General features: G+C 39.4%; 1 protein-coding gene and 1 long non-coding RNA gene across 2 annotated transcripts in view; one reads left to right on the forward strand and one right to left on the reverse strand.

Moving 5' to 3' along the window:
- Nucleotides 1–17,114, forward strand: part of LOC124100749 (uncharacterized) — a 127,023-nt gene that overhangs the window by 13,009 nt on the left and 96,900 nt on the right. The gene's annotated exons all lie outside the window — the stretch shown is intronic.
- The window catches only part of Ankrd55 (ankyrin repeat domain 55), a 108,646-nt gene that overhangs the window by 5,477 nt on the left and 86,055 nt on the right, over nt 1–17,114 (reverse strand). The window contains exon 9 of the mRNA XM_046456364.2: nt 13,217–13,881. Coding sequence (XP_046312320.2) covers nt 13,217–13,881 — 665 coding nt within the window. The remainder of the gene's footprint in view (nt 1–13,216; nt 13,882–17,114) is intronic.

Genomic DNA, 17,114 nt, shown 5'->3' on the forward strand with positions numbered 1-17,114 from the left:
AGTTCTCCCTAGAGAGAGAAAGGAAGTGAGCACTTTCTTAGTTTTCTTGTGATGGCTTATAAATAACCAGGCTGGTAGAAAACACCACAGAGCTTTCTGTTCCATTTTCTCCGAAAACTGCTCACAATGAATTAAGCTGAGGTGCTCCAAATTCTGACTCATTAAGATAAGTGCTTCATCCTGAATCTCTCTGCATCTAGCCCATGGACAGGGCTCAATGCATGTTAAGTAATCCTCATTACAGCTAAATGTTCAGGGTTGCTGATATCAGCACAGGATAGCAGCTGCCCAGAATTCAAATAGTAGCACTGCTAGCCCATGCTATTTCTAGTGAACCTGGAACAGGAAAGGAAAAGATCCAAAGATAAAAGGACTATCCAAGCTCAAGACAGTGGAAAAATCATGATATGATTTACAATATCCAATTGCTTTACCACAGTATTTTCACAGAAAATATAGAATCTCAATATAGAAATCAGCTAAATTTCAACCTGTTTAGACTGACAACCACTTAAGTGAACCCTTTGATTGTAATGCCGAAGCCTCAGCAATTCTAAAAATCACATATCAAATGGGTCTGAAAATGTTCACAAAAACAAAATCCATAAGGCAGGGAACCTTCATTTTGGGGAAGACAATGTAATTGATAAGAAAATTACATGGTAGGTAATTGGTATGCAAATCAACAAAACGAACTTTGAGATTTAAAGAGAAGAACACATGGTCACTGTGGTGATACCTTTCTATTTAGTAGCTCTTGGATCAAGCTCTGAATATATCACTAATTAACTAAGAGTTTGGAGCAAATCATTGAACTTTTTGTTCAACTTTCTAGGGCATGTTAATTGTAACTGGAAAAGGCCTCATGAGGCAAAATTTCTTGTTTTGTGAGTCAAGCTTCATCAAGAAAAAGAGACTTCTTTAATCCATTTATACAGAGAGAGTTTCATACGGAATATTGGTTATATTGGAAAATCTGGGAAGCCAAACACAGGACAGGGTGACAGAACGTATCTAGAGAGGAGCCATGGCAGAAATCCCATCTCCAGGCTGGAGGGATAATGGGAGGAGATGGTATTACCAAGGCCCAGAAGCTAGTAGAAGCCAGAACCCCAGAGTGACAGGCTGTGTAGAGAGAGCTGGAGGAGGTGAGCCTATTGGAGATTCCATAGGAAACGAATGCTGCCTGAGACAACTGGTTTTCTTTTTCTGTTCTTTATTTTCTGCCAGTGTCTTCTATTGGCCAAAACTATCTAGAAACTACCTGGCAAGGGGAGCTAGAGGCATAGTTCTCTCAACAGCAGAAAAGGAGGAAGACACAAAGTTGGTACAAAGTTTTCCTTTCTCCTCTTTCCCTTTCTATTTATTTAATTTAATTTTATTTATTTATTTATTTATTTATTTATTTATTTATTTATTTATTTATTTATTTATTTAGACAGGAGGGATGGTATGTTGAACAGGCTGGCTTCAAATTGCTGGGCTCATCGCCCGGCAGACGGCCTGTGCCCTCCTGGCTCTGCTAACGGCCCCGCCCCCACTGCGAACGGCCCCGCCCACCCCGCAAACAGCTCCCCCCACCCCGAGACGACGTGAAGGAAATCTAACCAAGCCTTTATGAAATAGCGAACTGGGAACTAAAACCAGAGATTGTGTCAGACCAGAGACAAGCCAGTTCCACCCCTCCCTTCGGACACTCTAGCAAGGAGGCAGGGGCCCGCCATAGCAGAGAGGGGAAGTCACCAAAGTTTGGCCAAAGAGATTCCTTCCCAGTGGAATCTACTTTAGCAGGTGTGTGACTCCCACCCGCATCAGATACAAACAACCGGGAAACTTCAAAATCTCTCCATGGGCGTGACCGTAAGGGCCAAAGGACTCTCGACCCCCAACTCCCAATACTGCCAGTGACGTGGGTGTGACTGTAGGGGCAGAGGGAAGCAGAGAAGAATCCCCACCCCCAACTCCCCCAACCGCCAACTGAGAGGGCGTGACAGTAGGGGCAGAGGGAAACAGAGGACACTAAAGACCCCCAACTCCTCCTACCGCCAGCGGAGTGGTGGTGATTGTAGGGGCTGAGGGAAGCAGAGGGGATCCTCGACCCCCAACTCCCATTACCACCAGTGGCGACACCAATGGTCTTAGCCGCCAGACTCTGAAGGTGTGCCCACCAAAGGGGTCCGGAAAAATTAAACTATTGACTCCCAGAACACAGCTCCACAGCACTGGGGCTTAGATGAATGACAGAGAGAGTGCTCAGTCATTAGGGAAATAGAGCACCCAGAGGGGCTGAAAGTGTAACCAAATCCTTGGAGAACCTCCTCCGGTGCACAGGACCTGGCTGGCTGGCAGGAGGAAGGGGAGGAGGGGCTGTAGAAGTGAAACGGCTCTGGACCAACAGGATTGAGAGACTCCCAGGAGCCGCCTTACAGGGATTGCTGTTGACACATTGAGGGCAAATCTCAGCCCGGAGGGCACAGCTTTGCCTACGGGAAGAGAAGAAAATGGATCTCTAAGACCTAATTTTATTTCTTATTTTATATTATTTTTTTCTCTCCCTTTTTCCCTCTTTCTCTCCCCTTCCAAGTTTTATTGTTCTTTCCATTCTCCTCTATGCTATCTAACTCCCCCTCCTTCTTTCTTTTCAAGAGCACCTTCCTTCCCCTTCCCCCCAACTTTCATCCCAAGCATTACGTCCTCCATTTCATGTAACTGTCTAAATGCAAACAGGTGAATGTTTCGAGGCCGTCTATAGTGCTCCTAAATACCTAGCTACTACCAACACCCTGATCCAATTGACGGTTAGCATCCCCCTTCAGTAGAGCAATCTTCTAAAGTAGCCAAGACATACTAACCCTTATACCTTCATAGCACCTAACCTAAAGTCCTAAGAACAAAAAACAAATCACTATATGCATACAAAATCCGGAAGCCCTTTATAAATTGAATGAATTAGCTCTAAAGTACAATAAAGCCCAACATCTATAGGCATAATCTCCCACCACAAAGGAGAGACAACAGATACAAACAAAGCCAAAACAAATGTATAGGAGAAAGCAGTTACAAAGCAGTCAAACAGAGCTGGAAAGTAACATGAACAACATGAAAAAACCAGGGAAAAAAGGAGTACAGATAATGCAGGACAACTTAAATCTACAGGAGGACCTAGAATCATCAGAAATATGGACAGGGAAAGAAATCAAGGCATACCTAACTCAGATGGAACGGAATTTTAGAGAAGACATGAGACAGCAAATCTAAGAATTGAAAGTATATTTTGAAAACCAACTAAACAAACAAATTCAAACTGCAAAGAACGAGCTTTACCAGGAGATAGAGATCTTAAAAAAAAAACCAAACAGTGATTTTAGAAATGCAAGAAATGATAAACCAGATTAAAAATGCTAACGAGAATATTACAAATAGACTAGATCAAGTAGAAGTCAGAACATCAGATAATGAAGACAAAGTTTATCAACTTGAAAAGAATATAGTCAATACTGAAAAGATGCTTAAATCTCACGAGCAATCTATCCAAGAGATATGGGATCTCATCAAAAAACCAAATTTGAGAGTCATTGGGATAGAAGAAGGCACAGAGATTCAAGCCAAAGGAATGGACAACCTATTGAATGAAATAATCCTAGAAAACTTCCCAGAGATGAAAGATGGAATGGATTGCCAAATCCTAGAAGCCTACAGGACCCCAAACATCCAAAACTGTAATAGGCCAACTCCAAGACATATAATTATGAAGATAGCCAACATACAGAACAAGGAGAGAATATTAAAAGCTACGAGGGAAAGGAGGCAGATTACATTCAGGGGTAAACCAATTAGGTTAACGGCTGATTTTTCATCACAGACTTTGAAAGCGAGAAGATCCTGGAACAATGTATTTCAAACGCTGAAAAATAATGGATTCCAACCAAGAATACTGTATCCAGCAAAATTAAGCTTCAGATTTGACAATGAAATTAAAATCTTTCACGATAAACAAAAGCTAAAAGATTTCGCAGCCAGAAAACCAGCACTGCAAAGCATTTTGGGCAAAATTCTACAAGAAGAGGAATGGAAAAACAGTGCCCCAAACCAACAGCGGGAGGTATCTCAGTAAAGGGGGAGGAAAACAACCAAAAAGTAAAAACTAGCCAAACTAAAATAAATAAATAAATAAACATGACTGGAAGTACAAATCATATTTCAATTGTAACCTTAAATGTTAATGGACTAAACTCACCAATCAAGAGACACAGGCTGGTAACCTGGATCAAAAAAACAAATCCAACAATATGCTGCCTTCAGGAGACTCATATGATAGGAAAAGACATACACAGGCTGAAGGTGAAAGGTTGGGAAAAATCATACCACTCACATGGCCCTCGGAAGCAAGCAGGAGTGGCCATACTCATATTGAATAAAATCAACTTCAAACCTAAGTTAATCAAAAGGGATAAAGAAGGACACTATATCCTGTTAAAAGGAACTATTCACCAACAAGACATAACAATTATCAATTTATATGCACCAAATAATGGTGCAGCAACGTTCATAAAACAAACTCTCCTCAAGTTCAAGAGTCAAATTGACCACAACACAATAATTATGGGTGACTTCAACACACCGCTCTCGCCATTAGACAGATCCTCCAGACAAAAGCTGAATAAAGAAACTATAGAACTCAATGACACAATCAATAACCTAGACTTAAACGACATATATAGAATATATCAACCATCATCAAGTGGATACACGTTCTTCTCAGCAGCACATGGATCTTACTCAAAGATAGATCATATATTATGCCATAGGGCAACTCTTAGTAAATATAAAGGAGTGGAGATAATACCATGCACCATATCTGATCATAATGGAATGAAACTGGAAATCAATGAAAAAAGAAGGAAGGAAAAATCCTGCATCACATGGAAAATAAACAATGTGTTACTGAATGATCAATGGGTTACAGAAGACATAAAGGAGGAAATCAAAAAATTCTTAGAGATAAACGACAATTCAGACACAACATACCGGAATCTATGGGACACAATGAAAGCAGTTTTAAGAGGGAAATTCATTTCCTGGAGTTCATTCCTCAAAAAAAGAAAAAACCAACAAATAAACGAACTCACACTACATCTCAAAACCCTAGAAAAGGAAGAGCAAAACAACAGCAAATATAGCAGAAGACAAGAAATAATTAAAATCAGAGCGGAAATCAACGAAATTGAAACAAAAAAAACCATTGAAAAAATTGATAAAACCAAAAGTTGGTTCTTTGAAAAAATAAATAAGATCGACAGACCCTTAGCCATGCTAACGAAGAGAAGAAGAGAGAGAACTCAAATTACTAACATACAGGATGAAAAAGGCAATATCACAACAGACACTACAGAAATACAGAAGATAATTAGAAAGTATTTTGAAACCCTATACTCTAATAAAATAGAAGACAGTGAAGACATTGATAAATTTCTTAAGTCATACGATCTGCCCAGATTGAGTCAGGAAGACACACACAATTTAAACAGACCAATAACAAAGGAAGAAAGAGAAGAAGCCATCAAAAGACTACCAACCAAAAAAAGCCCTGGACCAGATGGGTATACAGCAGAGTTTTACAAAACCTTCAAAGAAGAATTAATACCAATACTTTTCAAGCTATTTCAAGAAACAGAAAAAGAAGGAGCTCTTCCAAATTCATTCTATGAGGCCAACATCACCCTGATCCCGAAACCAGACAAAGACACTTCAAAGAAAGAAAACTACAGACCAATATCTCTAATGAACATAGATGCAAAAATTCTCAACAAAATCCTGGCGAATCGAATACAAAAGCATATCAAAAAAATTGGGCACCATGATCAAATAGGATTCATCTCTGGGATGCAAGGTTGGTTCAATATACGGAAATCAATAAATATTATTCACCACATCAATAGACTTAAAGATAAGAACCATATGATCGTCTCGATAGATGCAGAAAAAGCATTCGACAAAGTACAGCAACCTTTTATGTTCAAAACACTAGAAAAACTGGGGATAACAGGAACTTACCTCAACATTGTAAAAGCTATATATGCTAAGCCTCAGGCTAGCATCATTCTAAATGGAGAAAAACTGAAGGCATTCCCGCTAAAATCTGGAACAAGACAGGGATGCCCTCTCTCACCAATTCTATTTAATTTAGTCCTTGAAATACTAGCCAGAGCAATTAGACAGACAAAAGAAATTAAAGGCATAAAAATAGGAAAAGAAGAACTTAAAATATCACTATTTGCGGACGATATGATCCTATACTTAGAAGACCCAAAAGGGTCTACAAAGAAACTACTAGAACTAATAAATGAATTCAGCAAAGTGGCAGGATATAAAATCAACACGCATAAATCAAAGGCATTCCTGTATATCAGTAACAAAACTTCTGAAATGGAAATGAGGAAAACCACCCCATTCACAATATCCTCAAAAAAAATAAAATACTTGGGAATCAACCTAACAAAAGAGGTGAAAGATTTATACAATGAAAACTACAGAACCCTAAAGAGAGAGATAGAAGAAGATCTTAGAAGATGGAAAAATGTACCCTGTTCATGGATAGGCAGAACTAACATCATCAAAATGGCGATATTACCCAAAGTTCTCTACAGGTTCAACGCAATGCCAGTCAAAATCCCAATGGCATTTCTGGTAGAAATAGATAAAGCTATCATGAAATTCATATGGAAAAACAAAAGACCCAGAATAGCAAAAGCAATTCTAAGCAGGAAGTGTGAATCGGGAGGTATAGCGATACCAGATTTCAAACTGTACTACAGAGCAATAGTAACAAAAACAGCATGGTACTGGTACCAAAACAGGCAGGTGGACCAATGGTACAGAATAGAGGACACAGAGACCAATCCACAAAATTACAACTTTCTTATATTTGATAAAGGCGCTAAAAGCATGCAATGGAGAAAGGATAGCATCTTCAACAAATGGTGCTGGGAAAACTGGAAATCCATATGCAACAAAATGAAGCTGAACCCCTTTCTCTCGCCATGCACAAAAGTTAATTCAAAATGGATCAAGGAGCTAGATATCAAATCAGAGACTCTGCACCTGATAGAAGAAAAAGTTGGCTCCGATCTACACATTGTGGGGTCGGGCTCCAAATTCCTTAATAGGACGCCCATAGCACAAAAGTTAATAACTAGAATCAACAAATGGGACTTACTCAAACTAAAAAGTTTTTTCTCAGCAAGAGAAACAATAAGAGAGGTAAATAGGGAACCTACATCCTGGGAACAAATCTTTACTCCTCACACTTCAGATAGAGCCCTAATATCCAGAATATACAAAGAACTCAAAAAATTAAACAACAAGATAACAAACAACCCTATCAACAAATGGGCCAACGACCTGAACAGACACTTCTCAGAGGAGGACATACAATCTATCAATAAGTACATGAAAAAATGCTCACCATCTCTAGCAGTCAGAGAAATGCAAATCAAAACCACCCTAAGATACCATCTCACTCCAGTAAGATTGGCAGCCATTATGAAGTCAAGCAACAATAAGTGCTGGCGAGGATGTGGGGAAAAAGGTACACTTGTACATTGCTGGTGGAACTGCAAACTGGTGCGGCCAATATGGAAAGCAGTATGGAGATTCCTAGGAAAGCTGGGAATGGAACCACCATTTGACCCAATATCGCCCTTCTCGGTCTATTCCCTGAGGACCTTAAAAGAGCATACTATAGGGATACTGCCACATCAATGATCATGGCAGCACAATTCACAATAGCTAGACTTTGGAATCAACCCAGATGCCCTTCAATAGATGAATGGATTAAAAAACTGTGGCATTTATACACAATGGAGTATTACGCAGCACTAAAAAATGACAAAATCATGGATTTTGCAGGGAAATGGATGGCATTAGAGCAGATTATGCTAAGTGAAGCTAGCCAATCCTTAAAAAACAAATGCCAAATGTCTTCTTTGATATAAAGAGAGCAACTAAGATCAGAACAGGGAAGAAGAGCATGAGGAAAAGATTAACATTAAACAGAGACGAGTGGGGGGAGAGGAAGGGAGAGAGAAGGGAAACTATGGAAATGGAAGGAGACCCTCATTGTTGCACAAAATTACATATAAGAGTTTGTGAGGGGAAAGGGAAAAAAAAAACAAGGGAGAGAATTAAACAACAGCAGATGGGGTAGAGAGGGAAGATGAGAGGGAAGGGGAGGGGGGATAGTAGGGGATAGGAAAGGTAGCAGAATACAACAGTCATTAATATGGTATTATGTAAAAATGTGGATGTGTAACCGATGTGATTCTGCAACTTGTATTTGGGGTAAAAAATGGGAGTTCATAACCCACTTGAATCAAATGTATGGAAGATGATATGTCATGAGCTTTGTAATGTTTTGAACAACCAATTAAAAAAATTACAAGAAATAAAAAAAAAAAAAACAAAAAACAAATTGCTGGGCTCATGGGATCCTCCTGCCTCAGTCTCCCAAGTATGTGAGAGCATGTGTTACTGCATCAGGTAAACACTTAATAATCATTTAATGAGTGATTAGATAACTAAGACCCCTTGCATTTAAAAACTGTTATGTATGATTAGTGCCTAAGACAAAAATCAATTTAAAGTTAATTTAAAGCTCAGTGGTAGATTACTTTTCTAGCATCATGAGGCCCAGGATTTGGTCCCCAGTCCCTCCCTCCACAAAAATAAAAAGCCAGTTTTACAATCATGTTAGCAAATCCATATCCTTTAAAGCTCATGTATAGGCTGAAGACTCTTGGGGGATTGCTCTTAACATGACTCAGTTTTCTTGAATGGTTCCTAGTCATAATTAGCATAAATAAATAAATAATTAAATAGATTTTTAAATCCTGGCTGCAAAAATAAACACTTTGATATAAACACAGCTAATTTCTTTTTTTTTTTAAAGAGAGAGTGAGAGAGGGAGAAAGAGAAAGAGAGAATTTTAATATTTATTTTTTAGTTATCGGCGGGCACAACATCTTTGTATGTGGTGCTGAGGATTGAACCCGGGCCGCATGCATGCCAGGCGAGCGCGCTACCGCTTGAGCCACATCCCCAGCCCTCTTTTTTTTTAATCTCTCTATTTTTATTGGTGAATTGTAATTACACATAACAGTGTAGTTTGTTATTACATATTTGTATATGCACATGACATAACAACATAATTTGGCCATTATCATTCCCCAGTACTTCCCTTTTCTTTCCCCTCCTTCCTGGCCCCTTTCCTCTACTCTACTGATCTCCCTTTGATTTTCCTGAGACCTGCCCCTGCCACTTCCCCCCCCCCTCTTTTCCCCCTCTTCCACATATGAGAGAAAATAAATGACCCTTGATTCCTGAGTTTGGCTTTTTTTTTTGCCTAATATAATGTTCTTAAATTTCATCAATTTTCCTGCAAATGACATAACTTCATTCTTCTTTATGGCTGAATAAAACTCCATTGTGTATACATACCACACTTTCTTTATTTTTTTGTCTGTTGATGGGCACCTAGGCTGGTTCCATAATTCTGTTATTGTAAATTGTGCTGCGCTAACCATGGGTATGAATGTATCTCTATAATATGCTGACATTAATTCTATAGGATAAATAAGCACAAATAATTTCTTAAGAAAGCCTTGGAAACTTTCACTTCTCCTTTGTGCCAGTCTGCTGCTCTGGGACTTTTCTAGTTACTTTGTTGGAGACCAAGCAAATCCTCAACCAAATTTATCAACTGTCCATTTATTTCAAACAGCACAGAAACTTTTGGATGACACATGAGGCATAATCTCTCTATTAGTTTTCTATCCAATCTCTACTCCTTCTCCCTTAAAAACAAATTCAGCCAGACATGGTGGTGCACACCTGTAATTCCAGCTGAAATTACTCCTGTAATTCAGTAGGTTGAGGCAGGAAAATTGCAAGTTTGAGATCAATCTGGGAAACTTAGAAAGACCTTGCAAAAATAAGGACCGGGGATATAGCTCAGCAGTAGAGGTCTTGCCTAGCATGTGTGAGAATCTGACTTCAACCCCAGCTCTGCAAAACAAAACCAAAAAATACCACACAGAAATCCATTTTGGGGGAGACAGTGAGGTGCCCAGCTAAAATACTACAATTCTCAGTCTTCTTTGCAATGTGAGGGAAGGTTGGCCAATGAAATGCAAATAGCAGTGTGAGCCTTATGACACTTCATAATGGGAGCTGGTTTAGTTGGGCGACATGTGTTCCCCTACCCTTACTTCTTCCTGCATCATCAGCTATTGGCTGTGAAGTGATCTGGAGGGTAGAAGCCATATGTTAGGCTGTGGAACATGGAGTCACCAAAAACCTGCAAAACGCTTACTTCATACTTATTTCACAGTAAAGTAACCCCAGCCTTTGTTCCATAGACCTCAACCTTTTGCCTGGCCATCTTGCAATTGTAAGTAAGTATCTTTTGTAGTTTAGAAGCATCCTTCAAGGACCCTAGGGCTAGTCGCAAGAATGTAACCACCAAAAGAATAAGACCTCAGTCTCCAAGACTCCATAGGAGGACAGAATCTTAACTTTGGTAATTACAAGTCCACAAACACAGCTTCCCTAGTCTCACACTAAGCACAGTTTACCATAGTTGTTGTGTATGCCAGAGGCTGAGGCAACAGTTCAAGAGTTCAAGATCAAAAACAACAAAAACTGCATTCTTACCTCTCTCTAAGCCCTTGGGCTTTCCCTTGCTCTTAGCTGATGTTTTTTAATCACTAATTTTGAAGTCCATGGAGTTCATGTAATTGAGCAATATATTAGTAGTCTCCCATTAGCTATGCTGACACCTCTCTTGTGTGGTTTATGATAATGGTTGCTCAGGTTGCTTTTTAGGGACTTGAAGGCTGCTTTTGTTGAAATCACTGACTTCATTTAGGCCTATGCAGGTATTTGATGGGTGACCTTTTGATGTCACAAGGCCCAAAACTCCACCTTTAGATCATGCTAATGCCACAATTTTCTATACATGTGTTCCATGAAGAGCCATGAAGTTTGATTGTGCACAGGCAGATTGTGTAACTTTACCTCCAATCACTTTTCCCCATCTCAAATCAGCCTGCTTCTTTACCCCATAAATATCCCCAAACCCTATTCTCAGGGTGGCGGATTTGAGATTTCAGTTTCTTACTTCCTCTATGCTTGGCTGCCTTGTGGATAAATTCTCTTTTGCACTTGTTTCAGTGATTGGCATACTGTGCATTGGGAAAAATGTGCCTGATTTGGTAACAAATGCAATAAACGTCTATGTATTTAACCCACTATGACTGGGTTGCTGCTATAGGTAGCTAAACCCAATCCTAAATTGATAGAAAAGACAGTTTAAGGCTGTCCTTGGAACAGAAGGAGAACAAGACCTTAAAAATCTCAAAAGATTTTTAAAAAGAGAAGTTATTAGCTTGCTCAGGATATGACTAACTCAAGAAAGCAAGCTGGGTTATGCCCTAGAGGCCACTAAAGTGTTAAAAGATGGCAAAACCATGTGTTCCCTTCCTCATCCTTCTGCAGAAAAAAAAAAAAAGCAAAAATATTACCCATGTCACCAGCCAAATCCTTTAGTGTTTTGCAGAGGAAGCAAAACCTTGAGTGGAGTTTTTCCCAGATATAGGAAATAACCTTTATGTGCTAATCCATATTTATCCTGCTTTTAAATATGTAGCAATGTATATGAGGGGAAGCATATTCTACTTAAAAATCTTCATGCACTAGCCACATGTCAATGAGAGAAGAGAGTTAAACATGCTGTATATTAAACAGGGAAGAATGTTCCTCATCCTAAAAGAAATGTGGACCTCCACTACTTTTTAAAATACATTGCTCTCTTTGTGTTTTGTTTTTCTACGTTTGACAGAAATATGGGTCCAAGAAACATATCATTTTCTTTCTTAACCCTACTATAACAACAGTAACATAATGATAAGGAGTAAGTGGTGCAGACCGAATTGAACTGGGGTCAGTGGAATCCGAGGGTACAGTGGTTACTCAGATCCAACCAATTATTACCACATGGGAATTTGTATTCAGTGCTGTCAGATTTTTTATATTTCTTAAGAGAAACTAGAACTTTTAAGTTTTTATGTAAAATGTCCTAAGTTTTAAATATTGACCATTAATTCATTTAAAACTCAACAAGGCATTATGTAACTGAACAGATTTTGACCCAAAGTTCCTAGACTCTAGGGTGCATCAGAATCACATATGGAATAAAAAATAAATTACTTAGTGTGATGTATTTATTTATGAGGAGGGAGGGAAACATACTCATTTATTTGTGTATAAAAATAAAAAATTTTAAGTGTGATATGTCATATTTTTAAAAGGGTATGAACACATTTTGTATGTAAATGCAGATATGTATGTGTGCAAAATATTTCTGGAAAGATAAAACATTAATGATATTGGTAGCTTTGGATGAGGGGCACTGGGTAGCTGAGGGAAGAGGCAGAGAGGAGAACTTTTGTGTAATCCTTTGGTACTCTGAGACTTAACCATGAATGTGCAAATGTATTACATTTCTTCATGCATACTAACAAGGCATTGCCTTTCCCCTCCCCCCTCGCCAAGATTTTGGTTTAGTAGGTCTGGGGTGGGGATTCAGTACCTAATTTTAAAACAGAAAATCATGTGAATCATCCTCTCATGGGTGATTCTGCCACATATTGGGGTTAAGAATCCTTTTTTTTTCCTTTGGCGGGTGGGGGTAGGGGAGTACTGGGGATTGAACTCACAGGCATTCAACCCCTGAGCCTAGCCCTAGTCTGTATTTTATTTAGAGACAGAGTCTCACTGAGTTGCTTAGCTCCTTGCTTTTTCTGAGGCTGACTTTGAACTCTCCATCCTCCTGCCTCAGTCTCCAAAGCTGCTGGGATTAGATGTGTGCGCCACTGTGCCCAGCTAAGAATCCTTTTTAATGGAAAGGGTACTACTTCTGCTCCAATCTGGCAGACCTCACACGTATTTGTTGGGAAGATAAAAATGCACAAAACACATTTTTTACTTGATTGCTGTCAGGGTGGAAAAGCAGAATATTTTCATAACCTATAAATCTCCAGCGTTTTACTCTTGACCTGCCTTCTCGGCTAACGAGTTTCTAATTCCTAACCTAGAACTGCACAGATACTTCCTGTGTAGAGACTGTCAGGAATGAAGAGGATGAAATCAAGGACATTACCTGGTGAAGGGTTGTGTAGATGAGGAAGGTGTGTAGGCCCAGATTGCTCCTGCTGACCAGGCCGGCCGGCGAGCAGCCTGTCTAGCAGCTTATCCGAGGAAGACACAGTCCACGCTTTGTAGGAGAACACCTGATTAGAGTCACCTCTCCAGGGGTTATCTAACAACAGCTGGCAGCCAGTCTTGTTATTTAGTAAATCCTGTTCACTTCGGCTTTTCTGTGATCGTTGGGTAGTGTGCTGAGTGCCAGAGCTCAGGCCAACGTGGGAAGTGGTTCCATGGGAGGCAGTCAGGAAGTTATTGCCCAGTGTGATAGGTGGCAGACTCTGTGTTCTGATTGGTGGAAGCCCTTTACGGACCAGAGGTTTCTTTTCTGGCAAGAGATACTTTGAATTCTCTGAGGTCCTCTTCTTAAAGTCAACCATCGCTACCTGGTCACCAGGCTGTTCTTGGCAGTTAGTATCCACGATGCTGTCAAAGGTGGTGATGATGTCATCGACTTCCGAGGTGTCCTCCCCCCTGTGTCGGTCCCTGCTTTGATCCTTCTGATGGGCTTTCAGATCTTCTTTCTTGTTTTTGCAGAAGATTTGGTTGAGCATGCTGAATCGTCCCTCCTTCTTCTGGGGGTGACTGCTCTGGGAGGGAAGGGGTCGAGCAGGCTCTGCTCTACGGAAATATCAAAGGATAAGGATGGTATGTGAGGACAGGAAGTGGAAATATTGTTGATCAAAATACTGACCTCCACTATTCCATCTGCTTGGTCAGATTGTTTGTAATCATCCATGGATACCCCCAAAGACCTCTCAAGTAAAAGGTGCTATGCAAGAACCCTCAGCCTTTAAACCTCCTTGCAGAAGGGGTTCCTTGTCACTTCAGTCCCCTGCTTGCTCCTTCATGGAATACCCTTATGAAATTTATCCTAGGTAATCTGTTTTCACTAGGAGATAAATTTAGCTGAAAAGAGCTTCAAGTCTTAACTGTTCAATAGCAGAACAGCTTTGCCCAGTGTGGTGGCACATGCCTGTAGGAGGATTGCAAGTTCAAGGCCAGCCTCAGCAATTTAGCAAGGCTCTAAGCACTAGGTAAGACCCTGTCTCAGAATGAAAAACAAAGAAGGCTGGGGATGTGGCTCAGTGGCAAAGCACCCCTGGGTTTAATCCCCAGTGTAAAAAAAAAAAAAAGGACAGACAAGCTGTAAGTGAAGAGATAAAGGCCAGGGGCTTAATTCACGCCTCACTTCGCAGAAGGTGAAAGTTGCAGAGGTGGGGAGAATGTGCTTTTCATCTTTCTGTGAAGAGGATCCCAGGGAATCTGGACAGAGCACCAACCTTATGCACCCCAGAAACTTTGCCCATTTTATGCTATTTGTGTTTTCTTTTCCCTTTCTTTCTTTCTTTTTGTTTCTTTCACTTTTTGCTAAATTTGCTGTTGGAAATACTTAAACACTTTAAAAAGTGTACTAAAGGAGACAGGAGAGCAATCTTAGTCTGAGCTCTAGCTAAAGAGGAAATGTGCATGTCAGGGGTTGGGTGTGATAGTAGAAGAAAAGTGAACAATACCCGTGGGCAGGCAAATTCTAAAGGAAAAAGGTCAGCAATTGTTGATGGCTCTACTTATGGCAAGAGGTTGGCTGAGGCACTATTCTGTTTTTGTTCCTTGGAAAATTGTTATTCTCTTTTGAGGCCGCAAGAGTTATTGCTTTCTGCAGTATGAATGAATGATGAAACCTGGCCCACACACACATGGCCCCTAAGAGTCAGATTGCAGCATGACTCTTTGGAGTGACATATTGTAATCTGTAATTTGAAAAACATCATCACTTATTTTGGGTGCATATATCAATGCTTTTCTTACAGGTCACATAGTACGTGATTCAATCATTGTTCCCATGGTGTATTTTTATTTCCATTCTTTCACCTTCCAATATGCATTTTGAAATATTGAGCATAGGTTCTGAATTCCTGATACAAACAGAAGAAGTCCTGGGATTTCTGACATTCTCTATATGCTCCCACACAGAATAGGTTCCTTTACTAATTAATGCTATTTTAGTATCTCCTACAACCACCTCCTTCTCTTGTTACAGGCTGTGCTTTAGGCCAGCAAGTCTCAAAGTATGGTCCACTGAAACCCAGGGGAGGAGTCCCCAAGAATCTTTGGGAGTTTCCATGCAGGTTACATTACATTAGTAATAATACCAACATGTCATGTCATTTACCTTTTTAACTGCCTGTATACCTATAGTGCAATGGAGGTTGTGGGAAAGCTATGGGCACCTTAGCACAAATTAGGACAACAGTGACATCAATGCAGTTAAAAGTAGAAAGCCACTTAATTTAGTATTGTCCTATTGAGGTAAGAAAAAGTTATTTAGCTGATTAAATATTTACCCTCGAGTATACATTATTTGACCAAATGAGAAAACTCAAGAGCTCTTCTGCTGTATACTGAGGCTTGATGGTTATATTGAGGTAAAGCACATGGGGCATTGTTTGGGTTGCCAACAGAACTGGTCACTTTTTTTCATGGAACACTATTTTTATGACCAGCAGTCAAACAACAGTGATGTGGTGTTGGGTATTTTCTGATATTTTCTGCAACAAAAATAAAGTGAAATACATAGAAACAGAGAATAGAAATGTGGAAATCAGAGGTGAGGGTGGAGTCCAGGGTAGGGATGCGGAGATACAGGCCAATGGGTACAAAGTTTAGAGTATGTATAATTAATAAATCTAGAGATCTAAAGTTTACCATGAGGACTATAGCTAATAATATTTATGTAGCTTTCTGTGACTGTGATGAAATACCTGATATAAACATGTTAAAAGAAGGAGAGGTTTATTTTGGCCATTATTTTAGATGTTTCAGTACACAGTCACTTTACTTTGTTGCTTTGAGTCTGTGATGGGAACAGTACATGATAGAGGAAACTGATCACTTCATGGTGGCTAGGATGCAAAGAGAGAGGAAGAGGCTGGGGTCCCAATATCTCCTTCAAGATCATGTTCCTAGTGACCTAACTTCCTTCCACTAAGACCTACCTCCTTAAAGTTCCACCACCTCCCAACAGCACCATGGTCTGGGGACCAAGTCTTCAAAACATAGGACCTTCAGGGTACATTCAAGATTCAAACTATAGCAATATTGTTGTATTATATAGTAGAAATGTGCTAAGAGAATAGAATTTAGGTGTTCTTAACACACACACACACACACACAAAAGGTAACTGTAAAATGAACGATATGTTAAGTGACTTGACCAGTAGTTAACTGTACTTTAAATATGCATATTAAACATCATATTATATACCTTAAATATACAATAAGGATACATTAAAAATGCACAAAGGGAACTTGTCATTCAAGGTAAAGAACGGGCTATTATTGTTGCCAATGACAAAAGTCTAGCTTTTAAGTAAAAATTAGGATTTCTGGAAACTTGTATTCATTCTGTAAGCTTGATGGCATTTCAATATATAAAGGCTTTTATGAAGAGATCATTGGTGGTACTAACATATATGACTTTTTGATATGTCTAATTAAATATGTCATTTAAAAGTTCTTCATAACTAAGTGAACCAATATTTTCCAAATAAACAATTTAAGAGGCTATAAATCATGCTGGGATATAAGAACCATTAAAGTGTAAGCATCAGATATAGTAATGGATTCTAATGTAATAAAGTATAAAAAATTCATTAATATGCTGATAGAGTCCCTATTGTAGCTAACCATTAGGATACAACTACTTGTCAAGTTTTGCTATAATATCAAAGAAAAAAATATTCACAATGATCTAAAAGGCTATTGAAATACTCTTCCCCTTCCATTGACTTATCTATGTGAGGCCAGATTGTCTTTAAATATTTCAACCAGAGGCTGAGGCAGGAGGATTGTGT

This window comes from Marmota monax, unplaced genomic scaffold, assembly GCF_021218885.2.
Source record: "Marmota monax isolate L192 unplaced genomic scaffold, Marmota_monax_Labrador192_F-V1.1 WCK01_AAM20220418_F8-fsc00037, whole genome shotgun sequence".
Classification (NCBI taxonomy): domain Eukaryota; kingdom Metazoa; phylum Chordata; class Mammalia; order Rodentia; family Sciuridae; genus Marmota; species Marmota monax.